Source organism: Neofelis nebulosa, chromosome 17 (assembly GCF_028018385.1).
Source record: "Neofelis nebulosa isolate mNeoNeb1 chromosome 17, mNeoNeb1.pri, whole genome shotgun sequence".
NCBI classification, from domain to species: Eukaryota; Metazoa; Chordata; class Mammalia; order Carnivora; family Felidae; genus Neofelis; species Neofelis nebulosa.
Window position 1 is genome coordinate 29,363,681 of NC_080798.1, and position 20,969 is coordinate 29,384,649.

Sequence of the window (20,969 nt, forward strand, 5' to 3'; positions counted from 1 at the left end):
TACATTTATATACAGACTTTATTAGAGATCTAATGCATCACTGAGGCATTGCATTAACACCAGATTCATATTAAACCGGATATAGAAAATAAGTTAATGCCAGATTAAGACCGCCTAGCAGGGCAACTTGTGATTGCCATAAATGTTACAGCGCTCTAGTCAATTAGTATTTAGTCCAAAATACAGAAGACCAAAGTTAACGCTTGCATTCTGTTTGCAAAGCAAGGTTATATCACTAATAAATAAGCTTTCTTATAACTCTAGAAGTTGAACAAAGTACAAAAGAATGTCTTCATCATGTTGTAGTTCATAGATCTGGGGGAACCAGGAGGGAAGGGGTGGGGGGGGGGGAGGAGGCAACAGTGGGTCTCCTTCTGGAAGGGGGTTGTTATTTCTCCAGCCAGGGTTGCTTTAACTTGTGACAATCTCTTTGCTGTCCTCCACGAAGCGGGTGAAACGGAAGTTGGTTCCGTTCTCACTGCTGGCCATCTTCTCCAGGCCGGCCAGCGGAGCGCTGGGCTCTGAGTTCTGGAGCTTCTCCAGATTTCCCGTCAGCCCACTAATAGGTGAGCTGCTCCCGCTGCCGAGGCTTCCAGGAATTGGAGGGATGCCGCCATTCTGAATGACGGAGATCTCATTGGCCTTCATCGCCAGCCCGTTGGAGAGTGCCGCTGCATACTGATTCCAGAAGCTGGAAGGATCCCCGCTTCCTGACCTTGCCGCCAAATCCTTCTGGAACATTTCTGGGAACTTGACAGGATTGCCTCCTAGAAATGTCATGGGGCCATCCACAGAGAGCCGCCGACCCCGTCGTGCAGGCGTGCTATTCCACATGTGAGTGCCCATGTGTACCTGAGAGGAGGGCAAAGGGGCGGGGGTGGGAAGGGGGCAAAGAAAAAAAAAAGGGGGGGGGGGAGAGAGAGAGAGAGAGAGAGAGAGAGAGAGAGAGAGAGGAAGGGAGAAGCTTAATAGTCGAATCTGTCTCCGCTCATATCCCAACACCCGACAAAGCAAGTGGCCTACATGTCTATTCTTATTAAGTGCCAGATAGTGGAGAAGGTAACGGGAGCTGTCCACTCCGGCCGCCTCCTAGTAACGCGCTCGCTTCTCCCCAGGCCTGGGCCGCCTTCCCTCTTCCTGGGCAAAGATGCCGGCCTTACTTACTCTTTTTTTATTACCCGTATTTAGTTTATAATGGCCTCCAGCAGGCCAGTCTGTCGCAGATAGCTCCTTTCAGGGTTAGAATTGTTATGTCCACTCTCATTGCAATGGTAAGTATTGTATCTGACACCCTTTACCCTATAAACGTCCTCTGCAGATGGGAAGAAAGTACCCCTCGCAGATTGCCCATCGGAGGGCCCGCGCGCGGCGAGAAAGAGCCAGAAAGTAATTATTCATCTCACATTACTGGCAGCGATCTCTAGAGAGATACTCTGTCAACAAAAGATGTACACAGTGAGAGCACTCAACTGTTGCTCTAGAACCTAAGCATATTTGCTTTATTTCCAACACATATCGGGAGGAAATGTATAATCAATTATCATAATACCCATTTAGCCGAGCAGTGACGTGATGGTTTTTAGGAGAGCAAGCCACGCTGGGCTGCATACTTGTGAAAAACAGATGCATCCGCCGAGGAGGACTGTAATTATTAAGTGATACGGGCTGCTCGCAGGCCACGTGGAGGTCTTTAATCAATACCCCATGGCAACGCCGGGCTGTCGCACTTGGTAGGTGAGGCAATTCATTTGGTGCACTTAGCGAGACAGCAAGAGATGGGCAGCTGCTTCGCTGGGGCACCAAATTATTCAATGTGCTCTCACGTCCAGCAGGCTGCGGCCCGCCCCTGACCCGCGCGGGCGCCTGGCCGCGGTGGGCCACGTGCGGCAGGTGCCCCGGCGAGAACGCCCTCTGCCTGCGTGGTTATCGGGGCTGCTGGCTGGCTGGCTGGGTGGGGGCGGGGGGGGGGGTGTGAGGGACAGACAGAGTGAGGTACCTTCAGATTGCCTTTTGTCGTGAAAGCTCTCCCACAAATAGTGCAAGCAAAGGGTTTCTCTCCAGTGTGAGTTCGCTCGTGAATCTGCAGGGCACTCGACGAGGAGAAGGTCTTGCCACACGTGTTACAGTAATGCTGTTTGGGGGTTCTCCTGGGCAGAGCCGGGAGCAGAACTGGGGACGTGGCAGAGGAGGACAGAGGCCCAGAGGGGACGTGACCGGTGGAGGTGTCCTTGCTGTCCTGAGGCGTGACGTGCACGAAGCCGTTGACCTCTGTCTTGATGAGAGACGACAACGAGCTGGCGGGGATCGCCGCCGAGTTCTGATTGGGGCCGAGGTTGGGGCTGGGCTCAAAGAGCTGTGATGGTAGGTCCCGCATCTGATGTGTCAACATGTGCTGCTTCAAATTACCCTTTGTGGAAAAGCCGCGATTGCAAACCGTGCAAATAAATGGTCTCTCTTTGGTATGACTTCTGTAGTGAATGTCCAAGGCACTCTGACAAGCAAAGGTTTTGCCACAAATGTCGCAAGCAGTATTTTTAAATTTACCCCGGTCTCTGAAAGGGAAGAGGATCCCCAAAGAATCTTCCTTGATGATCTTCTCTGCGTGGCTGGACGTCAAATCCAGAGCCCCACCGTTCACCGGGGTGGGGGACGGGCCGTTGGCGAACTCGCCCGGGACTGGCCTCTGGGGCTTCTCCTCCGCGCCGGGGGACTTGCGGAGCTCCTGGGTGCTGTTGGACGGGGACAGAGCCTGCATAGAAGAGGTAGACTCTGAGATGGCCGGGCTGCCCGCACTCTGGCTCTCCATATCGCCGCCCACCGAGGACGAATCGTTGGTCAGGACGTCCCCCTCGACGGAGCCGTTCTCCACGGACTTCAGGCTGGCCTGCAGCTGCTCCGCCAGGCCGGCGCTGATCATCTTCATCTGATTTTCCAAAGCAGCGATGCTTGACATCTCTAGGGGCAAAGGCGAAGAAGATAAGCTGTCCTGGGACGCGTCCGCGGACTTGGGCGTATCGGGGATGCTGCCCTCAGGACAGTCCTCCATGTTTTCGTCGGAGAAGGTGTCCAGGTCGTCGAAATTCTTCTCGTCAAAGGAGCCCGTGTCGGACTCCATGGACTCGGGGTAGCTGTCGGGGACTGGGGTGTTGGGGATCTGACCTCCCATGTGCATTCGGATGTGCTGCTGCAGGACCACGGCGTTCGTGAACTTCTTCTGGCAGATGGGGCAGGAATGCTGGACTCGGAGCGGGGGCATAGCACGGTGGACGCTATAGTGGGTTTTGAGGTTCCCCTTCGTGGTGAAAGCCCGGCCGCAGATCTTACACTTAAAGGGCCTCTCCCCGGTGTGCGTCCGGTAATGCATCTTTAGGGCGCTCTGACAGCTGAGGACCCGGTGGCAGATGATACACTCGTTGGGGTCAGTGGCCTTCTTGTCAATGTTCTCTACCAACTGCTGAAGCTTGGAGGTCTCTGATGCCTGGGCCGAGTCCAGGAGCCCCCCAAAAGGAAACTTGGCCTTGAACTGCTCAGACATGAGCGGCAACAAGGGGTTGGTGAAAGCGGTGGCCCTCCCGGGGCCACCGTCGGCCGTCGCCACCGCCGGGGAGCTCAGAGAGCTGCCGCTGGCTGCCGGGGCGGAGCCAGGGGCCATGGTGCCGTCCTCACTTTTGCCACCGGAGGGTAGCGCGGGGGGCCCTTCGGCCTCCTCTGCGAGCCCACCCGGGTTTCGCGTGGCCGCCTCGGGGGCCCCGGAGTCACTTTTGACTGAGCCCGGGGGGCTGCTGGCAGAATGGCTGATGGGGATCGGGGCTGGCTCTTCGGTCTTGATGAAGGGTGTGAGGCTCGGGAGGGTCGGGGGCAACGGCAGGCCGACCGAAGTGGTCAGAGTGGGCAGGACCGGTTTGGTGTCTAGCCAGCTGGTGACCGGCTTCTCCGGAGGAATGGACATGCCGTACGGGATGCCGGTGCTCGTGGGGATATTGTCCAGATGCTCAGGCACGGGATAGGGGTTCATCTGGATATGAGGGTACTTCTCTTTGTGGCGCTGAAAGTGGACTTTGAGGTTCCCCTTGGTGGAGAACCTGTTCCCACAGATGTTGCACTTGAACGGCCTCTCGCCGGTGTGGGAGCGCAGGTGGATCTGCAAGGCACTGTCGCTCCCAAAGACCTTCGCGCAGAACCTGCACTTGTGTTTGAAGAACGCCTCATCCGAAGCGCTTTTCGCTTCGAAGGCGGCGACATTTGGTGGCTTGCTTTTTCTTTGCTGGGCCAAGGCGGACAAGGAGTTTAAGTCCTCCGCAGTCGTTCCGATGTTGGGCAAAGGGCTGGGGAAAACCGAGTTAGCGGGGGCCGGCTGAGGTAGAAGTGCACTGGACGCAGGAGTTAACAAACTGCTTATTGCAAAAGCTGGTGACGACGATGCCGAGGCCGCGGGGTGGCTGGCGTGGGAGGCGCCGGCGCTCGAAGCCGCTTTTTCCGAGGACGGGGTGGTCACCGCTGCCGCCAAGATGTTAATGCTGGGGGAAGCGCCGCTGTGGGGTGGGAGGGTGTGGCCAGAAGTGCTCTGAGGTAGCTGGAGGGGGGGCAGCTGTTTCACACCGCTGATGTTGGCAGACTGGCTGGCGAGGCTCTGTGCCAATCCAGCCGCCGCCGCCAGCTGCTGAGATAAATGGGAGCTTAGTGTGGACAAGGGGTTGGCGGATGTTCGTAAAGTACCTTGAGAAGGACTCGAAGATGTTGGCAAGTCTGCGTTCTGAGAAGCCAACAGCAATATTTGGTGACGGATCTGCTCGATCAGCTGCAGCTGGTGGATCTGCTGTTGCTGCAGGGCGAGGAGCTGCTCCATGAGGGCCGGGACGGCCGGCTTGCCTCCGGAGGCCCCGCCGCACCTCGCCTCCTGCGAGAACTGGGCCACCGCCACCTTGGTGCTCTGCAGGTTCTCGATGATGACGTTGCTGTTGATCACGGAGAAGTTGCCCAGCGTCGTCAGGTCCCCGAGTTGAGGTAGAGAGGTTGTGATCGCTGAGGTACCTGTGGAGGGGCCGCCGCTGCAGCCTGGGGTGACCCCGCTCCCGCCCCCCCCCAGGGCGCCACCGCCACCTCTGTTAGCCGCCACCGGGGCCTCCACCTCCATGGACTCTTCCCCGTCGCGTCCGCCGTGTTCCGGAAGGTCGCCGCCGTCGGCCTGATCCGTTTTGCTCACGGTGTCGTTCATTTGTTCGTCGGGGTTATCGGGAGGGGGACTGGGAGTGAAGGTGTCGGGCGGGGTGGCCGGGCTCTCATTGACGATGAGAACTAATTGATTTTTAGTGCAGTTCTTCTTGTGGAGGAGAAGATCCGATAACTCAAAGAACTCGGCACAGCACCGGCCACACACGTGGGCGTCCTTGCTCTTGGTGGTGCGATTTGGTTGACCTTTCTCTGCGTCTCCTGCAAACATCAAAAGGGGCAGGGTTAGAAAGGGGGCCGGGCCACACAGGGTCACCCGCGCCTTCGCAACAAGAGGGAGGCTGGTCCATTGTTTTCGGTCGTCAAAACTCAACACGCGTGCCCCTGGAAAAGCAGTCGATATTACCCAAGAACGTTCATAATTAAATCTTAGGGGTGTGGAGGAATCCCTATCAATCCGGCATCTCAGAGAGCCACGGTCTTCAGATAATCCATCAAAATATAAAATACTACGAACTGAAGACATCAGTGCATAATGCAATTCCATAGGCCACTATTGATTTCCAATATTTTATACACCTTATTGTCTACTCATCCAGAGAGGGTCCAGCAACCATTCTGAGGACTTATTAGGCTCTTGAGTTTCTGTCAACCTTATTCATTTTCAACTGATTCAGAGATATCTGTGACAGTTTGTTCTGTCACTAAACTAATTTGTAGTCATTCAGATTCCAATCAGTTGTTGACAAGGGAGGGGAGCGAAATGCGTATCACCAAGCTGGAGACTGACAACTTAAAAATCACCTCCAGCCCCTACCTAGAACCTGAGCTGAGGCCTACCCGTGACAAACACGCTTTAGCCACACCAGTAACAAATCCTCCAGGCTGCTCAAGACTCAGTTGAATACAAACAAGAAAGCAGCGCGCACGCACGCACGCGCACACACACGCACGCGCGCACGCGCACACACACACACACACACACACACAGACACAACGAAGAGAAACACAGTGATCATAATCCGTTACAAGGCCTGCCTGGCACCTATATATCACCCCGTGGCATGTTTATTTTTAAAATTAAAGAATGCAACCCTGGCTACCATTCCACTGTTCAACTTATATATGCCATTGTGCTCCAAATGGCAACGTTACGCCTCTAAATATTTCATCAAGAGTGCTCTCTGTATCTATAAAAAACTGGCACAAGATTTACATTTCTGATTCAACGTCAACTTATAGAAGGATGTGCAGTTAAGGGGAAGGGAAGAAATAATTCTTGGTTTCGAGTTTGCAAATTCTGTGCCATTCTCCTTGTCTGAATGCCTTTAAAAACAGTTGGCTATTCGGTGTTATCAATTGTTTAACAGATTGTCCTGAACCTTTCATTATAAAAATCCCTTTATTTCATGTTTGTTTCCACTGGTTGCTCAGATTTCTTCTCACTAAGATCCATTTGTAAATTAAACATAAAAATCTCCAACTGCAAGCTAACATCCTATTCAAAGACAGGATGGAGCCTTATTGTTTGCCCAGCATGGGGAACACCAACTTCTGTTGTACAAATGGTGTGTGGTCATCTCCGAAGGCTGTGAAAAAAAAAAAAAAAACTGTTTAATTCAAGGATTACCTCCCTGCATGCTTTTCTGCAGAACTGAATCAGATAATAGTTAGTTTCCATGACTTCCAAATTGAATCTCCCAAGAAAACTTGCAGGGGGCGGGGGGGAAAGAAAAAAACTAACTGCAAATATGAATAAATACCAACTCAAAATGTTGCTTCTTCGGTAAACGTAAGAGGCAGCTCCTAAGGGTCAGCCATTTGCCTCTTTGTAGTAAACATCCTAAAAAACTTCAGTAGTGTGGCATTCCGGAAAATACAATTAATACCTAAATACTAACTTCTGGAAATTCCTTTAACTCTACTGGCCTTGCGTGGTGCCCGAGTTGATGAGGAACCCGGGTGAAGTATGCCAAATGTAGGCACACTTTATTCACTGTGAGTGTTATCTGAGTAGCTAAGTTATACTCAACAAGCTAGCTTTTCTAATAACACCCATCTTTTAATCTCCACAAGGGTATGCAGCAAAATGCAGTAACAATACCAAACAAATCTTGGCTGTGGCAGAAAATACCAATAATGATTCAGTTTTAATTTAATGTTTAATCATCTTAATTGGCACCGGGTTCCTGTGCACATTCAAGGTGCTGTTTTAAGCACTTTCTGTCTCTCTCCCTGCCTTAAAATAATGTAAACAAAATATTAAAGGAAATTCGCTGCAGTTACGTCGCTTAACTTGGGACAAAAATAATGTGACAAAAATTCTGTTTAAAGCTTCTTATTTTGACAACCAATTTTAAATGATGCATCCATTTCAGATGCTTATTTTAAACTAGGAAATGCAATTCCTAATATATTCAACAGAAATGTTATTTCTTTCTCTTTGCACATTTCCATATGTAATGGTTATGTTTCCATCTACTTTTACAGCCAATTATGAAGGAACAAAAGCTATTCTGTTTGTTCACACATTTTCAACAAAATGCATTAAAACTATTATGTCAGCATGTTCTATTAAGCTCTGCATTCAGTGGAAAATACTTTTCAACCAGCTCACATTTATCAAAACATAAAGCCACTTTAAAACACAGTTTTGCTTGGTCAGCTGGGCTTAGACAAATAATGACAGATTCAGGACTAAATAACTAGCAAGGGAAATCAGAAAACTGACTTCATCAATTGTACACATTACAATGTAGTTGCCTTCAAATATTTAGCACATCTGTGTTCACGATTAAAGGGCATTTTAATTCTTTATAACTCGCAAACATCTGATATTCTCATAATATATAGACAAAATGAAAAGAAGCTTACTTTACAGGATTTTGCTGATTATTACTTTCCTGGGCTTGAATTCTACATTTGGGCTGCTTCAAGACTCACTTGAGAATTTTCAAGTTTTTCCAACCTGAACATTTTTGTATTTCGGGCCGTGCTAACCGGACGGAAAATAGAGGTGCTTAAAAATATGCCTGCTTGCTTCGAAGAAAGACGGTGTTAAAAAGCTGCCTATGTTTCAGCTTGGATTTTCACAACATTTTAATAAGCTGACATGTGATTCCACTGCCGAGTCAACTAATTTAATTTCCGGATGTTTATGAACACCAAAAAAAAAAAAAAATTCTGGGTATCTATTTTGATTTATTTCAAAAGCAGGTGTCGCTGTACTAAGAGTTAATAGCTCTTAACTTTAAATGTATCTACATTCTGAACTGAACTCCAACAAAGACGCTCAACAGCAACAAAGACAAAACATGAGGACTAGTTTGAATCTTTAACTACCAAAGGGAGTATTTTAAGTTGTAAGAGACACACACACACACACACACACACACACACACACACACACACACAAACGTGTTCCAATTCATTTTTCTGACTGGCTGCTATCTTGTTTCTCAATAATCTGTTACACAGGATTGCAACTGGTGATCCCATTATAGTAAATACAGTTGCCTTGTTCCCTGTGCTATGGTGAAAATAACATTCCAGTTCCTTCTCTATGGGTTTTGCATCCAAATTAATTTTATGATCCCAGTCACAAAGGAAGAATTTAAGAAGGAGTAGTTTTCTGAGTATGCACACACACAAAGATCTCTGGCATTTTTCTGGGATTTTTTTTTTTTTTAGAGGATAAGGGGGTGAACTTGTAGCTGCATTCAGTTTATGCTAAAACCCCGGATGTTTCAGTTCTCGTACTATTTAGGTACTTGACCCCCAATTCAAATTTGTCAGTTTTTCATCATCTCAACCAAACATTGCAGAACAGGAGGCAGAAAATGGAAGTGTTCCAGTGTATCTGTCTACTGTGAAAACAAAAATAAAACTATGCCCCACACGGCAAGGTTTAGCCAAGCCAGGAAAAAACCAAAACAAAACAAAACAACCCTATTCTACCACATTTAGTTTTCTTTTTTGGAGCTCTTCAGAAAGATCCTTCCCTTTACTTTCCACGACCTTAAGATCACATTAACGTTTTTAATGGAACCCCTTGTGATTGGGATTGTGGAGCCTATAATTTTAACAGGCTGTGCTTTCCCGGAGACCCATTTGGAGAGGCCATCAGCACCGTTTCTGACTGATTGGTCTTTCACCTTTTTATTATCATCATTATTGTTCTGCACCGATCCGGGAAAAGCCTCCACCTGAATGTCCAGCTCAAGATGCCAAAGAAATTTTAAACACTGCCACATATGCTCTGTATATTCTCCGTAATGTCTGAAGTTTCCTCTATGTGATATGCAACCAAATGACACATTTACTGGCCCGCTTCAACTCCCTCCGTGTTCTGGCCGGGATTAGTGGATTCTTGAGTGGAAGACTACAAGCGAAGGCTCTGGAAAAAATAACAACACGGTCCAGACACGCCTTTTTAAACAGTGATACAAGCCCACCTAACGTACACAATCTGTGTTGGGGGAAAATGTCTTCCCCTCGGATGAATCAAACTGAACGCTAGATGGGGTTCCAGTTGCAAGGGTTTTTGTTCAAAAACTTCTTTGTGGCTTTCCTATTCCAGTGACGCGTAAAAAGAGAGACTCCTTAAGGCGAGATCTCAACTTTGACTACATAAACATTGGCAAAGGCACAAGAAACTAAATCCCTGTTGTTTGAGGGTAAAACTGAGCTATGGGAACTACCTGTCAATCTTCCCCTTTGGGGGTCTGGCATCTGAGGGTGACAGGGGAATAAGGTTAGGAAAAGACACCAAGCTGATAAGGTGAAACTAAAATAAACTACTAACTTCCTGCTAAGTGACTAGGAAGACTGAATTTGGGGGTCACTGGGAAGATACTGAAGGACATATTATGATCTGGACCTTGTCACCTCTGCATGGGAGGAGGCTAGCAAAGGTTAAAACAGCTCGACACATTAGCTTTTGTAAAGCCTGGCACACACACTTTTTTCTGCTGGGGGGAGGGGTGCTGGGGCTTAGGATAATTTACCATCTTTGCTAAACTGCTAAATTACTGCAGCTTTGGTAATCGAAGAATATTTTGGACGACGTGGCTAGCTGTACCAGGACAGGTCTCAGAAAAACCGAATTAAGACCGCACGAGGACTTTGTTCCGGTTATGAGCTTGGCTTTTAACCATTTCAACAAACTTAGCAAACTGCGAGTCGGGGCGGGATCTCTCGCACTCGCACTGAGATCCCCACATGAGAAATGTGGGTTTCTGCCTTCTAAAGGGCTCTTGGTGGAGATGAACTGCTACCTGCAAACGCAGAAGTGAAATAAAGTCCCCAAAGAATAACCTACAAACTGGCACTTGCACCTACAAACCATAGGAGAAACTTGATGTACAAGAAACCATGAGCTGTTCACTATCACAGATTTACTTTTGCATCCAGTCTCTCGTGCCCCACTACACTTTGCTTGTTGTGTGTGGTTTTGCCATTTTTAGAAAGTATCTGTGGCCCGAAGCAAATCCCCCAAAACTGCATTTTCTCACCCAGAATCTTCCATTATGCCACAAACTTAAAATAGGCCTGATTACCCATGAATTCTTTCCAACTGCCTTATCTTGCAGGTGTCCGTTTTTCAAAAAAAAGCAATTAATTATAGTTCTCTGTAACCTTTTGGGCCCAGAAATCAATGTGTTGCCATTAAGCTGCTCACAATGAGTAAATTACTTTGGTAAATAATAGAATTTCATTATTAATATAAATAAGAGGAATGTTTATGATACTTTATATGACTCAGTGTTTTATCTCCAGTTCGTGAGGTTTTTATCTTTCTTCCAATATTATCTTCTCCTTGAAAAACTGAGCGCCACAATACTTTAATAAATGAATGGAGTCTGAATGGGGCCATCCCTGCAGTTACTTGAATCTCAGAACCACTACCCAAGGAAGAAAACCCCAAAACACACACACACACACACACACACACCCCTCTGAAACCCAGAGCTTAGTAAAGAACCCACATAGAAATCATTAGATTCGAATAGTCCCCTTCCTCAAGAATGATTTATCTCAGTACATAATTTTTCCAGTGGCAGTCATCTTTCTACAAATGATTCCAGGCTCACTGAATATTATTTAAAAGACAAGTTAATATGTGCCATAATGCTGGTTTCATAAGACATAGAAAAATTCCCAACTTTAATGTAGGGTGTCTGTGGCATTACAGCTGCACCCAAGTAGAATTAAAACATGAACATTGGAAGACTGACCAAGTAATCTTGTTTTCTTGAACTTGTTCTGATGGAGTTATCCGTGTGGCTGTTGAGCATGGCTATGGCTTTCTTTGTATGCGCGTGCACACACATGCGCGCGCACACACACACACACACACACACACACACACACACACTCATGCCTGAGTGAGGCACTGTCTTCTAAAAATTTAGGAACCTGTATAGATGTGACAAGAGAAACCCCCAAACAAAACCAAAAACCAAAACAAACCAAAGACAACACTCCAACCCCATCAACTCTTTCAAGTGTGTGTTATGTGTGGGGACGTGAACAGACACTGCTGAATTCCTTGTGGGAAAGATGGTGACTTTTGAAAGGGAACTCCCAGAGATGTCATCTACTCTGAAGTCCGTTTATCTCTCAACTGCACCCAAATAAAAAGATGGGGAGAGTGCAAGGCCCTCCTGTAAGTCAGACGCTGAGAAGGATTAGTTGTGTACTAATATCATTACAACATACTAAATCCTGTAACCCTATTACAAAATCTACCCTCTAGGCAGCTTCCCCCAAACTTATTGTTCAACCATGTAAAAACAGTCATAACCTAAAACCATTACCACGGAAGAAAAAAGGGGTGGGGGGTGGAGAGAGGTGAGAAAGAGAGGAGAGCGGCTCTGGACACAGTGCCCCTAACACTTTACTGCTTCTTAGGACAATGAATCAGCTTTAGGGGAGAAAAAAAAAAAGGAAGAAAAAGGAAAGAGATGGAGGGAGGAAGAAAGAATGAGGAAAAAAAGAAAAGGAAACTTGATTCAGTTACTTAATTAACTTACCTCAAAGCTCAAAGAAACTAAAAAAAAAAAAAAAAGTCTAATAAATAATAATGGTAAGAGGTAGTGAACTCCTTTTATGCCATCGCTTTATGAGAAGCCTTAACTATTAAAAATTCTGGATTCAGAAGGCGACAGGCGAAAAGGCAAAGATGTACCCAGACATCATTTCTTCCCCAAGCCCGAAGCCCCGAGTCTTTGGCTCCCTTTTTAAAAATGTGTGAAATCGGTACAAATTTACAAAACAAAACACAAAACCAAACCAAACCCGAAAAAACGCTTTCTTCTCCTCCCGTTTGGTTTTTCCTACAAATATTGGGAACTTGAACAGTATTCCGGGGCGGAAGGGCTCACCAGAAACTTTAGGAAAGGTGGGTGTGGGGGCGAGAAGAAGAAACCAGCTGAGAAAACCGGGGAAAATATTCGGAGCTGTTGCTGCGGCCTTGGGTAAATTTCACCCCGCTTTACCTCGCATCCCCGGTTTGGCCTCGGGTGGAAAGCGGGGTTCGGGGGCTCAGCTGAGCGGACTAAAATCGCAGAGACTCGGGTAAGGCTTGAAGCTGGGGAAAGTACTGGGGTTGGGGGGTGCAAATATTTGTAAAGCCATTTTCTTAACGGGTCTCAGTTCTCCCCAATTTCTCACAGGGATCCCTATGCCAGCAGTCTCCTTTCCCGACAGCCGGGGTGCGGGGAGTGGGAGTCCCGGCGACTTTGCCTCGGCTCTGCGTGGGTCCCCGAGCCCCAGCTCTACTGAGAAGCAGGCCTCTGGGGAAGGAGCCCGGGAACCGCGGGGCCCGGGCGGCCGCAGAGTTTAGTGGACAGAGGTGCCGATCCCAGGCCACACTTATGAGCCCTGTCGGGTCCAGTTCCCTCCTCCATCCCCCAAAAAGCCGCCCGGGACTTGAGCATTCCGAGTGGCATCCGGAGCCGCGGAGCCCCCGCGGGGGTTGCCCTCGTCCTCCCGCGGCCGAGAGGCGAGCATCATCGGCCCGGGGACCGAACCGGGCGCCGCTCCTTCGCCTGCGGCGCTGGGCCTGGGAAATCGGAGGCCCCTAAAGTGAACCCCCCTCAGGGACAAGGAGGGACTCGAGGTGTCCTCCCTCCGTACCCTAAATCCCCTGCCGGGGTCTCTCCTACTCTCGGCCTCAGCGCTCTCACACAAACTTTGTTCTAGACTTGTTCATTCCCTTCGGGACCCCGCAGTGGTCGCCTCCACCCGAGAAAGCCAATGCCTCTGTTTCGGGGGGGAGGGGGTGTTCTCCTCTGGCCGGAGAGCCCCCCCCCCCCACCCCAGCCCTGGAAAAAGACCCTTACGATTCCTGGAAGCACGGGGTACCACCATCCTCTGCGGGAGCACACCCAATCTAGAGATTTTTTCGGGGCTGGGCAGGGGGTGCATGTACTGGGAGAAAAGACGCCGGGATAAACTTGGGTAGCCGGCCCCCAACACTGTCCCCCGTCCGCCTGCACTGTGTCTCGGAAGGAACCAGCAGCAAAGAGCACCCTCCACCCCTGCCGCGACCCCAGCAGGTCGGGCACGGGCGCCCCGACACAGGTCCCCGTCTTCTGGTAGCTCTGAGCCCCTAAAGTCACCCCATTCCGCCGCGCCGGCCCAGGTGGAGTGTGAGCGCTTTGGGGGGGCGCGGCACAAGGGGGCTCCCCCACGCTGGGAGTTCAGCCCGGAGCACCAAGTAAACTTCCTTCCCGCGGGGCGGCAGGGCCGGCGCGGCGGAGGCCTGCCCGGGGGCCCCGGGCGCAGCGCGGGGAGCGCAAGGGGCCCCGCGCGGCCGACCTCCGCCCGCCCCGCGTCCAACCGGCTCCCCGGGCCCCGGCCGCGGCTCCCCGGAAAAGCCGGGCCGGAGGAGCCGGGCCGGCCTGGCCGAGCTCCTCCCCACCCCCCACCCCCTACCCGGGAAGACCCAACAACTCCGGAAAGATCCTGCCGGGAGAAGTGTTTGCTCTCCCCGAGCCAGGGAGGGAAGCCCGGCGCAGGCAAATTGGAAATTTAAAAAGAAATTAAAAAAAAAAAAAAAAAAAAAGAAAGAAAGAAAGAAAGAAGGAAGGAAAGAAAGAAATACGCTGAGTGGGAAAGGCGAACAGGGACCCGGCGGCGGCGGCGGTGGCGGCGGCGGGGCGGTGGGCGCGGAAACCAGCCGCGTGTGCGTGGGTCCGGGTGTGCGTGAGTGTGAGTGCGAGTGCGTGTGTGTGCGTGTGTGTGTCCGCGGCGCGGGCCGGAGCACTCACCATCTCGCCGGGGGAGCGAGGCCACTTCGGGGTCGGATTGGAAATGTTGAGGCTTCGCTTGCTTCCTCCGCGACATGCTGGCTCAAACATCAGCTGGGGCAGAATAAAAAATTACTAAAAAAAAATCTTCTCAAAATTACGGAAATCGAGCGGCGGCGGCGGCGGCGGCTCCCCCCGCCCGCCGGCCCGCCCGCCCCCTCCCCGGCTCCCCGGCCCCGGGCGCAGCGCGCATGTGTCCTGCTATAATTATGATTATCAATAATGCATTGCGATTAATCATAGAGGGGCTCTTTGAAAGGCGATTGGCACCGGGCCAGCGCTATTCAAACCCGCTCGCCTTAATCAATTAGTTCGTGATTTGCTGCAGACCCCTGTCTCTCCGCGCGCTGGCCCAATAAGCCGGCCGCGGGGCTGGCTCTGCGCGCCGCGCCGCCCGACACTGGGTTAACCCTCTTCGCGACCGCCCGGGACTCCGCGGCCCGGCCGCCGCGGGCCTGCCTCCTCGCCTCTGCGCGCCCGGCGCCCGGGCCCGCGCCCCCCCCCCCGGGTCCCCCCCCATCCCGGGCTGGGCCGACCCGAATTAGCATGCCCTCCCCGGAATTAAGCCTCCTGGGTGGGGGGTGGGGCCGGGCGGCGGGGGCTGGAGACCCAGGCTGCGGGCGCGCGGCGAACTTCCCAACTCCGGCGCAAGGCGCGCCGGACCGCGGGGGGAGGGAGTCCCGTGGCGGGATTTGGGGGGAGGAAGTCCCGTTTCGTGAGTGTTTCTTCGTTTCTTTAAGAGCTACCAGAAAACAGCCCACCCCCACCCCATAAAAAAAAAAAAATAAGCGAGTGGGGAAGAGCCAGCCCCACGCCGGTCCGCCTCCCGCCCGCGGCCCGGCCTCCCTCCCGCTCGCCGCCTGGCTCGGCGCTCCTGCGCCCCGAGTTCTCCATCCCCTGGATCGCGGGCTCGCGGGGGCGCGGAGAAGAGGACCGAGGAAAGGTTTGGGAACGTGATGGGTTTGGGGCTTTTGGAGGGGGGGAGGGGCAACTCTCCCGCCACCCCGTTCCTTCTCAAAGGGCCCCGATCCTCCAGCCTCTCGTTGCTCCCTCGCTCCCTTTCTCTACCTCGGACATTCCCAGGACAATTAGGGCTGAAGTTTTCGGGAGAAGCAGCCCCGAGCCCGTGGGATAAGGGGCGGCCCGGCTCCGCCCAGGACCCCTCCCGGACCTCCCCCCCGGCTGCCCCGGTTGGCTGCAGGGCGCGTCACTCCGCGGGGAGGCGGCGGCGGCGGTGGCGCCGCCGAGCCCGGGGCGGGCGGAGAGCAGGGACCGGCCTGGGATCCGAGTTCAGCTCCAGCCGGGGGGAGGGGAGGGGCCGCCGCTTACCCTGAACGCTGCAACCCGCCCCTGGCCTCGGGAGGCGCGGCCCAGGCCGGCCGGGCCTTGGGCAGAGCCTGTCCCCAGGACCCCTAGGCTCTCCGCCCTGGGGAGGGGGCCGCGCCCCAGGCTCCTGGCAACCAGGTGGCCGTGCTGAGCCGGGAATGGTGGCGGCGCGCGTGGTGGTGGTGGTGGGGGGGGGGGGGTTGCGGGGGTGTCCGCAGTGTCTGGCCCGGCAGAAGCTCGTCTCCATCTCTCCGGCACTTGCCGAGCGCGGCACCCAAAACTTTTCGCACCAGCTCCATCTCCCCAGGCTGGGATGCAGCCTCCCTACCCGCACCCCGGGGTCCGGAATCGGGACCCGGGTCCCGCACTCCTTCCGCTGGGCTCGGGCGCCCGCGAACCTGAGGCTCAGTCCTCGGCTCAGCCTAGCTCTTTCCTCTTGCGCCTCAGGGTCTCCTCGCTCCCAGGTTTCCGAAGTCCTGCGCCCGAAGGACAAACTCAAACTTCGTTTGAGTAATGGGGGAGGAGGGGGGTGCAGATACACAATCCCTGCCCTATCTCGCTATCAGGAGAGGAGAGGGCTCATAAGGACGCCCCAATTCGAGAGCGCCCTGGAGTCCGGAGAGCACCACAGTCGGTTCGCGCGAAGTGGGCACCAATCTTTCGAGTGGAGTTTCGGGTGCTCTGGACCCTTACCGTTCTCCCCCAAATGACTCTTCTCTCTTAGTTACGTTGGTCTTTGGTCTTTTTTTTTTTTTTTTTTTTTTTTTTTTAATTCTAAATCTTTTGTGTGCGGGTGAATATGAATGTTTTTGTTTTCCTCCTGGCGACCTTCCCCCCACCCCCCTTGGTGTAACTTCTCCCTTCTTTCTTATTCCTGTTCGCCCTTTCTTCACCTTTTCTCTTATTTTTCCTCTCTTCTGCCCTCACTCGGTCCCTGAAACACACACACACACACACACACACACACACACACACACACACACACACACAGAGGCTACACTCCCTTTCCACTCGCTCTCCTTTCCTCCCCAGGTCCTGTTGGTTACAGTAGATTTTGATAAAAAGACAAACGAAGCTATCAGTGGGGCTGATGTTGAAGAATGAAGATAATAATGTTTCCATAGGTGGTGCTTCAAATGCCATTATTTCTCACTGAATATTTAAAGAGATCCCTCGGCAAAGATGGATCTGCGTGCTCCTGGGGTGCGAGCCGCTCGCTTTCCCCAGACCCCCGGGAAAGTGTACCGGAGCACGTGCAAATCCCGCACCCCCCACCCTTGCAAAACGGCGGTCTTCGCACACACCAGCCCTCAGTATCCCAGGTACACTAATGTGTCCGTACATGTGCACTTGCACACTCGTTTCTCCGAATATGCCCGCGTTTGGAGCCGCCGCATCCGTCTCTAACACTCTTGGCTTCTTGAAAGTCCGGGCCTCCGGGGCACCGCGTGCTGCCAGGAACCGAGCCGAGCTGGCGATCCCGCAAGCCCTACTTCCCCGTGCGCGCCGCGTGCGCCACGGAAGCTCCCGGAATAGCTTCACACGTGTTCGTTACTTGCTCTGTGTTTTAAGATTAAGGGGGGGGGGGAGAGCCTTCCCTCCCCCCCAACACCAAAACAAACAACCAAACGAAACGCGCACGCCAAAGCAGCTTCGCGATGTTTAATTAAAAATGGGCGAGGAGAGACGAATTAATTGGGGGGATCCAAACTTTAATAACTTTTTTCGTTCTTTTGCGTCCTCGACGGCGTAGAGGCGGGCGTCTCGCTCTGTGCGCAGCGTCCCCCGCTAATTTCTTGTTTGTTTTCTTTCCCTCTGTGGCCGGGAGAGCTGAGAGGGGAGGTGGAGGGGGGGGGATGGGAGGAGGGGGGATGGTCGGGATGGCGGGGAGAGAATTGGTCTTTATTGTTGATGGCAATACATCAATTACGGGCCATTGTCTGGGGCCCAAGTTCCGTGGTTCGCTGACGCGGGCGCTGCGATGTCAGGGCGCGGGTGAAGCTTCGCGTGCCGCGAGGCAAAGAAATAATTAAATTAATGAAAACGGAGACAGAGTGGGGGTTGATTTTTATTTTTGAGCCGGTCGAGAGAAGGCAGCGAGTGCAAGTGAGGTGCCACAGCTGGAGCCTGTCCCCACGCCTTGCTCACCCTAGTGACCTGCGCGCTGTATAGGGGGTCGCGCCGCCCCAGCCTAAGGTGGGGCAGCTGCTGGGCGAATCGGGCCGACGGGGCTCGGACTTGCCCTTTCCACCAGAGGACTTAGCACTTAGGGGCTGATCCACGCTAGGGAATGGGGGGTGGCCCGAAGTGTGGCTGCTGCTGCGCCAGGGTCGTGACCTCGTGGGCCAACAAGAACCGCACCCGGGGGAGGCGCTCGGCGAGGTGGGCGAACTCACGTTTTGGGGGCTCAATGGCCATGTTTCTACTAATGCGTCTCCTTGGTTTTCCCAAGACCTAGAACGCCTTGGTGGGTTGGCAGACCGAAGGGCTGTGCCCCAAGGCCACGGGCCACCGCTGAGTCCCCAAACAAGGGGTTTCGCCGGACCGCCCCGCGTCATCCCGATCCTGGGCAGGGGAGAGGGTGTCGAGCCTCCCCTTTCCGAGGCCTGGTTCTCCCACTCGCAAAAAAATCTTATGCCGGCCCAGTCTGACCCCAGGTTTGGGATGGAGCCTGGAATGAGGCCTGGCCTGCGCCCGGGACCCTCCTTCTCTTTCCGCCGGCGCTGGTTGAGCACCCCAGAACTGAAGGACGCCCCCCTCTCCCCGCGCCCTACGGGTGCCCCTGCTTGCTCTGCCCCAGGCCCCAGTCCCCGCGGGCCCCTGGCCAAGGGTAGGAGGGCACTACGGGAGGTTTCGTTTTCTTCTGTCAAGCAAAAAGCGGCGAAAAGGCGGCAGCGGTGCTCGGGGGGGGGGGGGGGGCGGGGGTGGAGGCACATCGATGGTATCAGCATTATTGATGGGGAAACGTTTGGGGCAGGAGCCCGGAGATCAGGTTCCCAGTCCCTCCTCTACCAGGAGGTGGGAGGGACGGAGTGGTGGTGGTGGTGGTGGTGGTGGTGGTGTGTGTGTGTGTGTGTGTGTGTGTGTTGGGATGGAAACGCCTGAACGCGCCCGCAGGAACCACTCCTAGGGGTTATTTGTATTTTTCTGGTCTGAAAGTTTTGGGGGGCGGTGGGCAGAGAGAGCAAGGACTGATGCAGTTAGTTACCCTAGCCCTTAGAACTCTTGCCCCGGGTGGGGGCTAGAGCACTGGGGGAGAGGGCAGAAAAAATGTCCCAGAGCAAAGATCAAGTTTGGAAAACCCACCATCGGCTCGATTATTTTCCACGCCCCGGGACTTCGCTTTCCCGAGAGTTTCAGAAACTCCTTCCTTAACCGAACGGCTGCTGCTCAAATCCCAACCTCTCCTCCGCCACGGGAGAGGCTTCGAACCCGAGGCCTCGGGGAGCAGGCTCGGGTGGGTACCCCCGGTTCGGGCGGAGTCGATCGACGCAGTGCGCACTCGGCGCGCTCGGTCCCCAGCAGCTAAGTCCCGGCGGCGAAAAGGCGCACTTTCAGGGGGACTCCCGCCGCCCACAGCCAAGGGCTATCTCCAGACCGGCGCCGGGTGCAGCGCGGGGACCAGGCGCCCCGGCGCCGGCTCCGGCGGGAAAGTCAGCTGTGGCGAGCGAAGGGCGGGCTTGGTAACCACCCGCACGCATCCCAGCCAGAGGTCCCACACAGCCTGCCCGAGGCAAACTTCATCTTCCTTCTCTGGCAGGGCCATCCCCACGGCAGCATTCACAAACTGACTTTGCTGGCGACTGCAAGTGCCCGCGATTTTTGCTTTCCGTCCACATGCAGCGTCTTGCGCTGAAATTCACCGCGCCCCGCATGCAACAGTGCCTCGCTAAGGGGGTCTCTGGGTATAAAATTCTTCCCAAAGGAAATGTCTCGAGGTACAGAAAGTGGGAAAGACTAATCGAATTTATAAAAAGAAAACCTTTGCTTCCCTTCGGTTAAAATCCCATTGAGGTTTTCTCAAAGTAAAAAATAAAAAAAAAATCATCCTCCTGCAATGAATAGAGTGTAGCTAATTCCTGGAACCTAGAGGTCGTAGGACCTTTGGATCCAGTGAAAAATGGTGAGATCTTGTGTCATCTGCTGGGAATAGGTGTGAGATCTGTGGAGCCCTTGACTCTGTGCTTTTGGGGGGTGTGATAGGGGTCTGCCAGGAAACTCATTTTCCTTCATACAGGAGATCCTCTCAAAAGAAGTCCCAATGGGAACTCCTAGATAAACTCATTTAGCCAATCTCCCATAACAAACTTAAAAAAAAATTATCGGCTGCCACTTTCTGTAGCACAATGTGCCCCTTTCAAGAATAGATCAACGATTTCCAAAGAGATGTGCATTTGATTTTACAAAAAAGCTCATGTGCCTGGGGATGGTCAAGCGTTTATGGGGGGTGGGGGGGGGCAAGGCACCTTTTGGTTTCTGTTTGGTAGAAATCCGGATGGCCAACTCTGGTTTCAGGACTGTCCCGGGGTCCTGGCTCTTGTCTGCCCAGCAGCCTTGTGAGCCAGGCCTGTCTCTCACATTATTGGGAATTTACAAACCCTACCGATCTCAGCTGCGCTCTGACTTTCATGGGGAGATATTTCTCTGGCTTTCTCTCTACTCCGTGAGGGAGAGATGTGCTTCTGCTTGGAGGGCGCTGCTTGTCAGCGTTTTGACTACCCCCCGCCCCCACCCCGTGCTCACAAGCAACTTCAATTCCATCGCGCTGCTAACACCTCCATCCTTTCTGGCTCCCTGTGTGTGATGAGTAAAAAGGGGGGGGGGGCGATGGATAGCCCACCCACCTCTTCTTCTCTCCCCTTTTCCAGCTCAGTGAAGTTTCTTAATGATCGCACTGTCATTTCTTTCTCTTTCCGGCCTGGCCTCCACTCTTTCATCCAGAGCGTCCCCTCCCCACCCCAGACTCTCTGACCTGTTTTGTACTAAACTCCAGTCCCTGAGCAGCCCTGCTCAGAACTGTGCTCAGGCCGGAATGGACGTAACCTTTGCTTAGGTCTTGCTGTGGCCTTTCGCCCAGGGACTGAAGACGGGAAGACGCCAGCGAGCCTCTCCTTCTCCAACCCAAACAAAATGGTTTCGGGAGAGTTGGGGGGCAGCCTC

The 20,969-nt window shown here is 52.9% G+C and overlaps 1 protein-coding gene and 1 long non-coding RNA gene across 6 annotated transcripts in view; one reads left to right on the forward strand and one right to left on the reverse strand.

Moving 5' to 3' along the window:
• On the reverse strand, positions 1 to 15,570 carry SALL1 (spalt like transcription factor 1). Of its 5 annotated transcripts, none has more exons than XM_058706845.1 (4): positions 15,552 to 15,570; positions 14,445 to 14,537; positions 1,993 to 5,430; positions 1 to 848 (listed from the first exon to the last, which is right to left on the reverse strand). In XM_058706845.1, exons 2-4 carry the CDS (start codon positions 14,518 to 14,520, stop codon positions 412 to 414), a joined length of 3,951 nt encoding a protein of 1,316 aa, XP_058562828.1. In that variant the 5' UTR covers positions 14,521 to 14,537; positions 15,552 to 15,570; the 3' UTR covers positions 1 to 411. The 5 variants fall into 5 exon arrangements, with proteins under 5 accessions (XP_058562828.1, XP_058562829.1, XP_058562830.1 ...); XM_058706846.1 differs by lacking the exon at positions 15,552 to 15,570 and adding an exon at positions 14,814 to 14,968; XM_058706847.1 differs by lacking the exon at positions 15,552 to 15,570 and adding an exon at positions 6,386 to 6,758 and having other exon boundaries at positions 14,445 to 14,968.
• LOC131499102 (uncharacterized) overlaps positions 15,005 to 20,969 on the forward strand; it is a 22,545-nt gene continuing 16,580 nt past the window's right edge. Inside the window, exon 1 of the long non-coding RNA XR_009255723.1 lies at positions 15,005 to 15,426. This is a non-coding gene — a long non-coding RNA (uncharacterized LOC131499102). The remainder of the gene's footprint in view (positions 15,427 to 20,969) is intronic.

Coding starts and splice junctions, on each gene's coding strand:
- SALL1 (XM_058706844.1), bottom strand. CDS start 13,599: ATGCACCCCCTGCCCAGCCCCGAAAAAATCTCTAGATTGGGTGTGCTC. Junction 5,431..13,514: donor ACCCCGTGCTTCCAGGAATC/GTAAGGGTCTTT, acceptor TGATGTTTGCAG/GAGACGCAGAGAAAGGTCAA. Junction 849..1,992: donor AAAAGGCAATCTGAAGGTAC/CTCACTCTGTCT, acceptor CCTCTCAGGTAC/ACATGGGCACTCACATGTGG.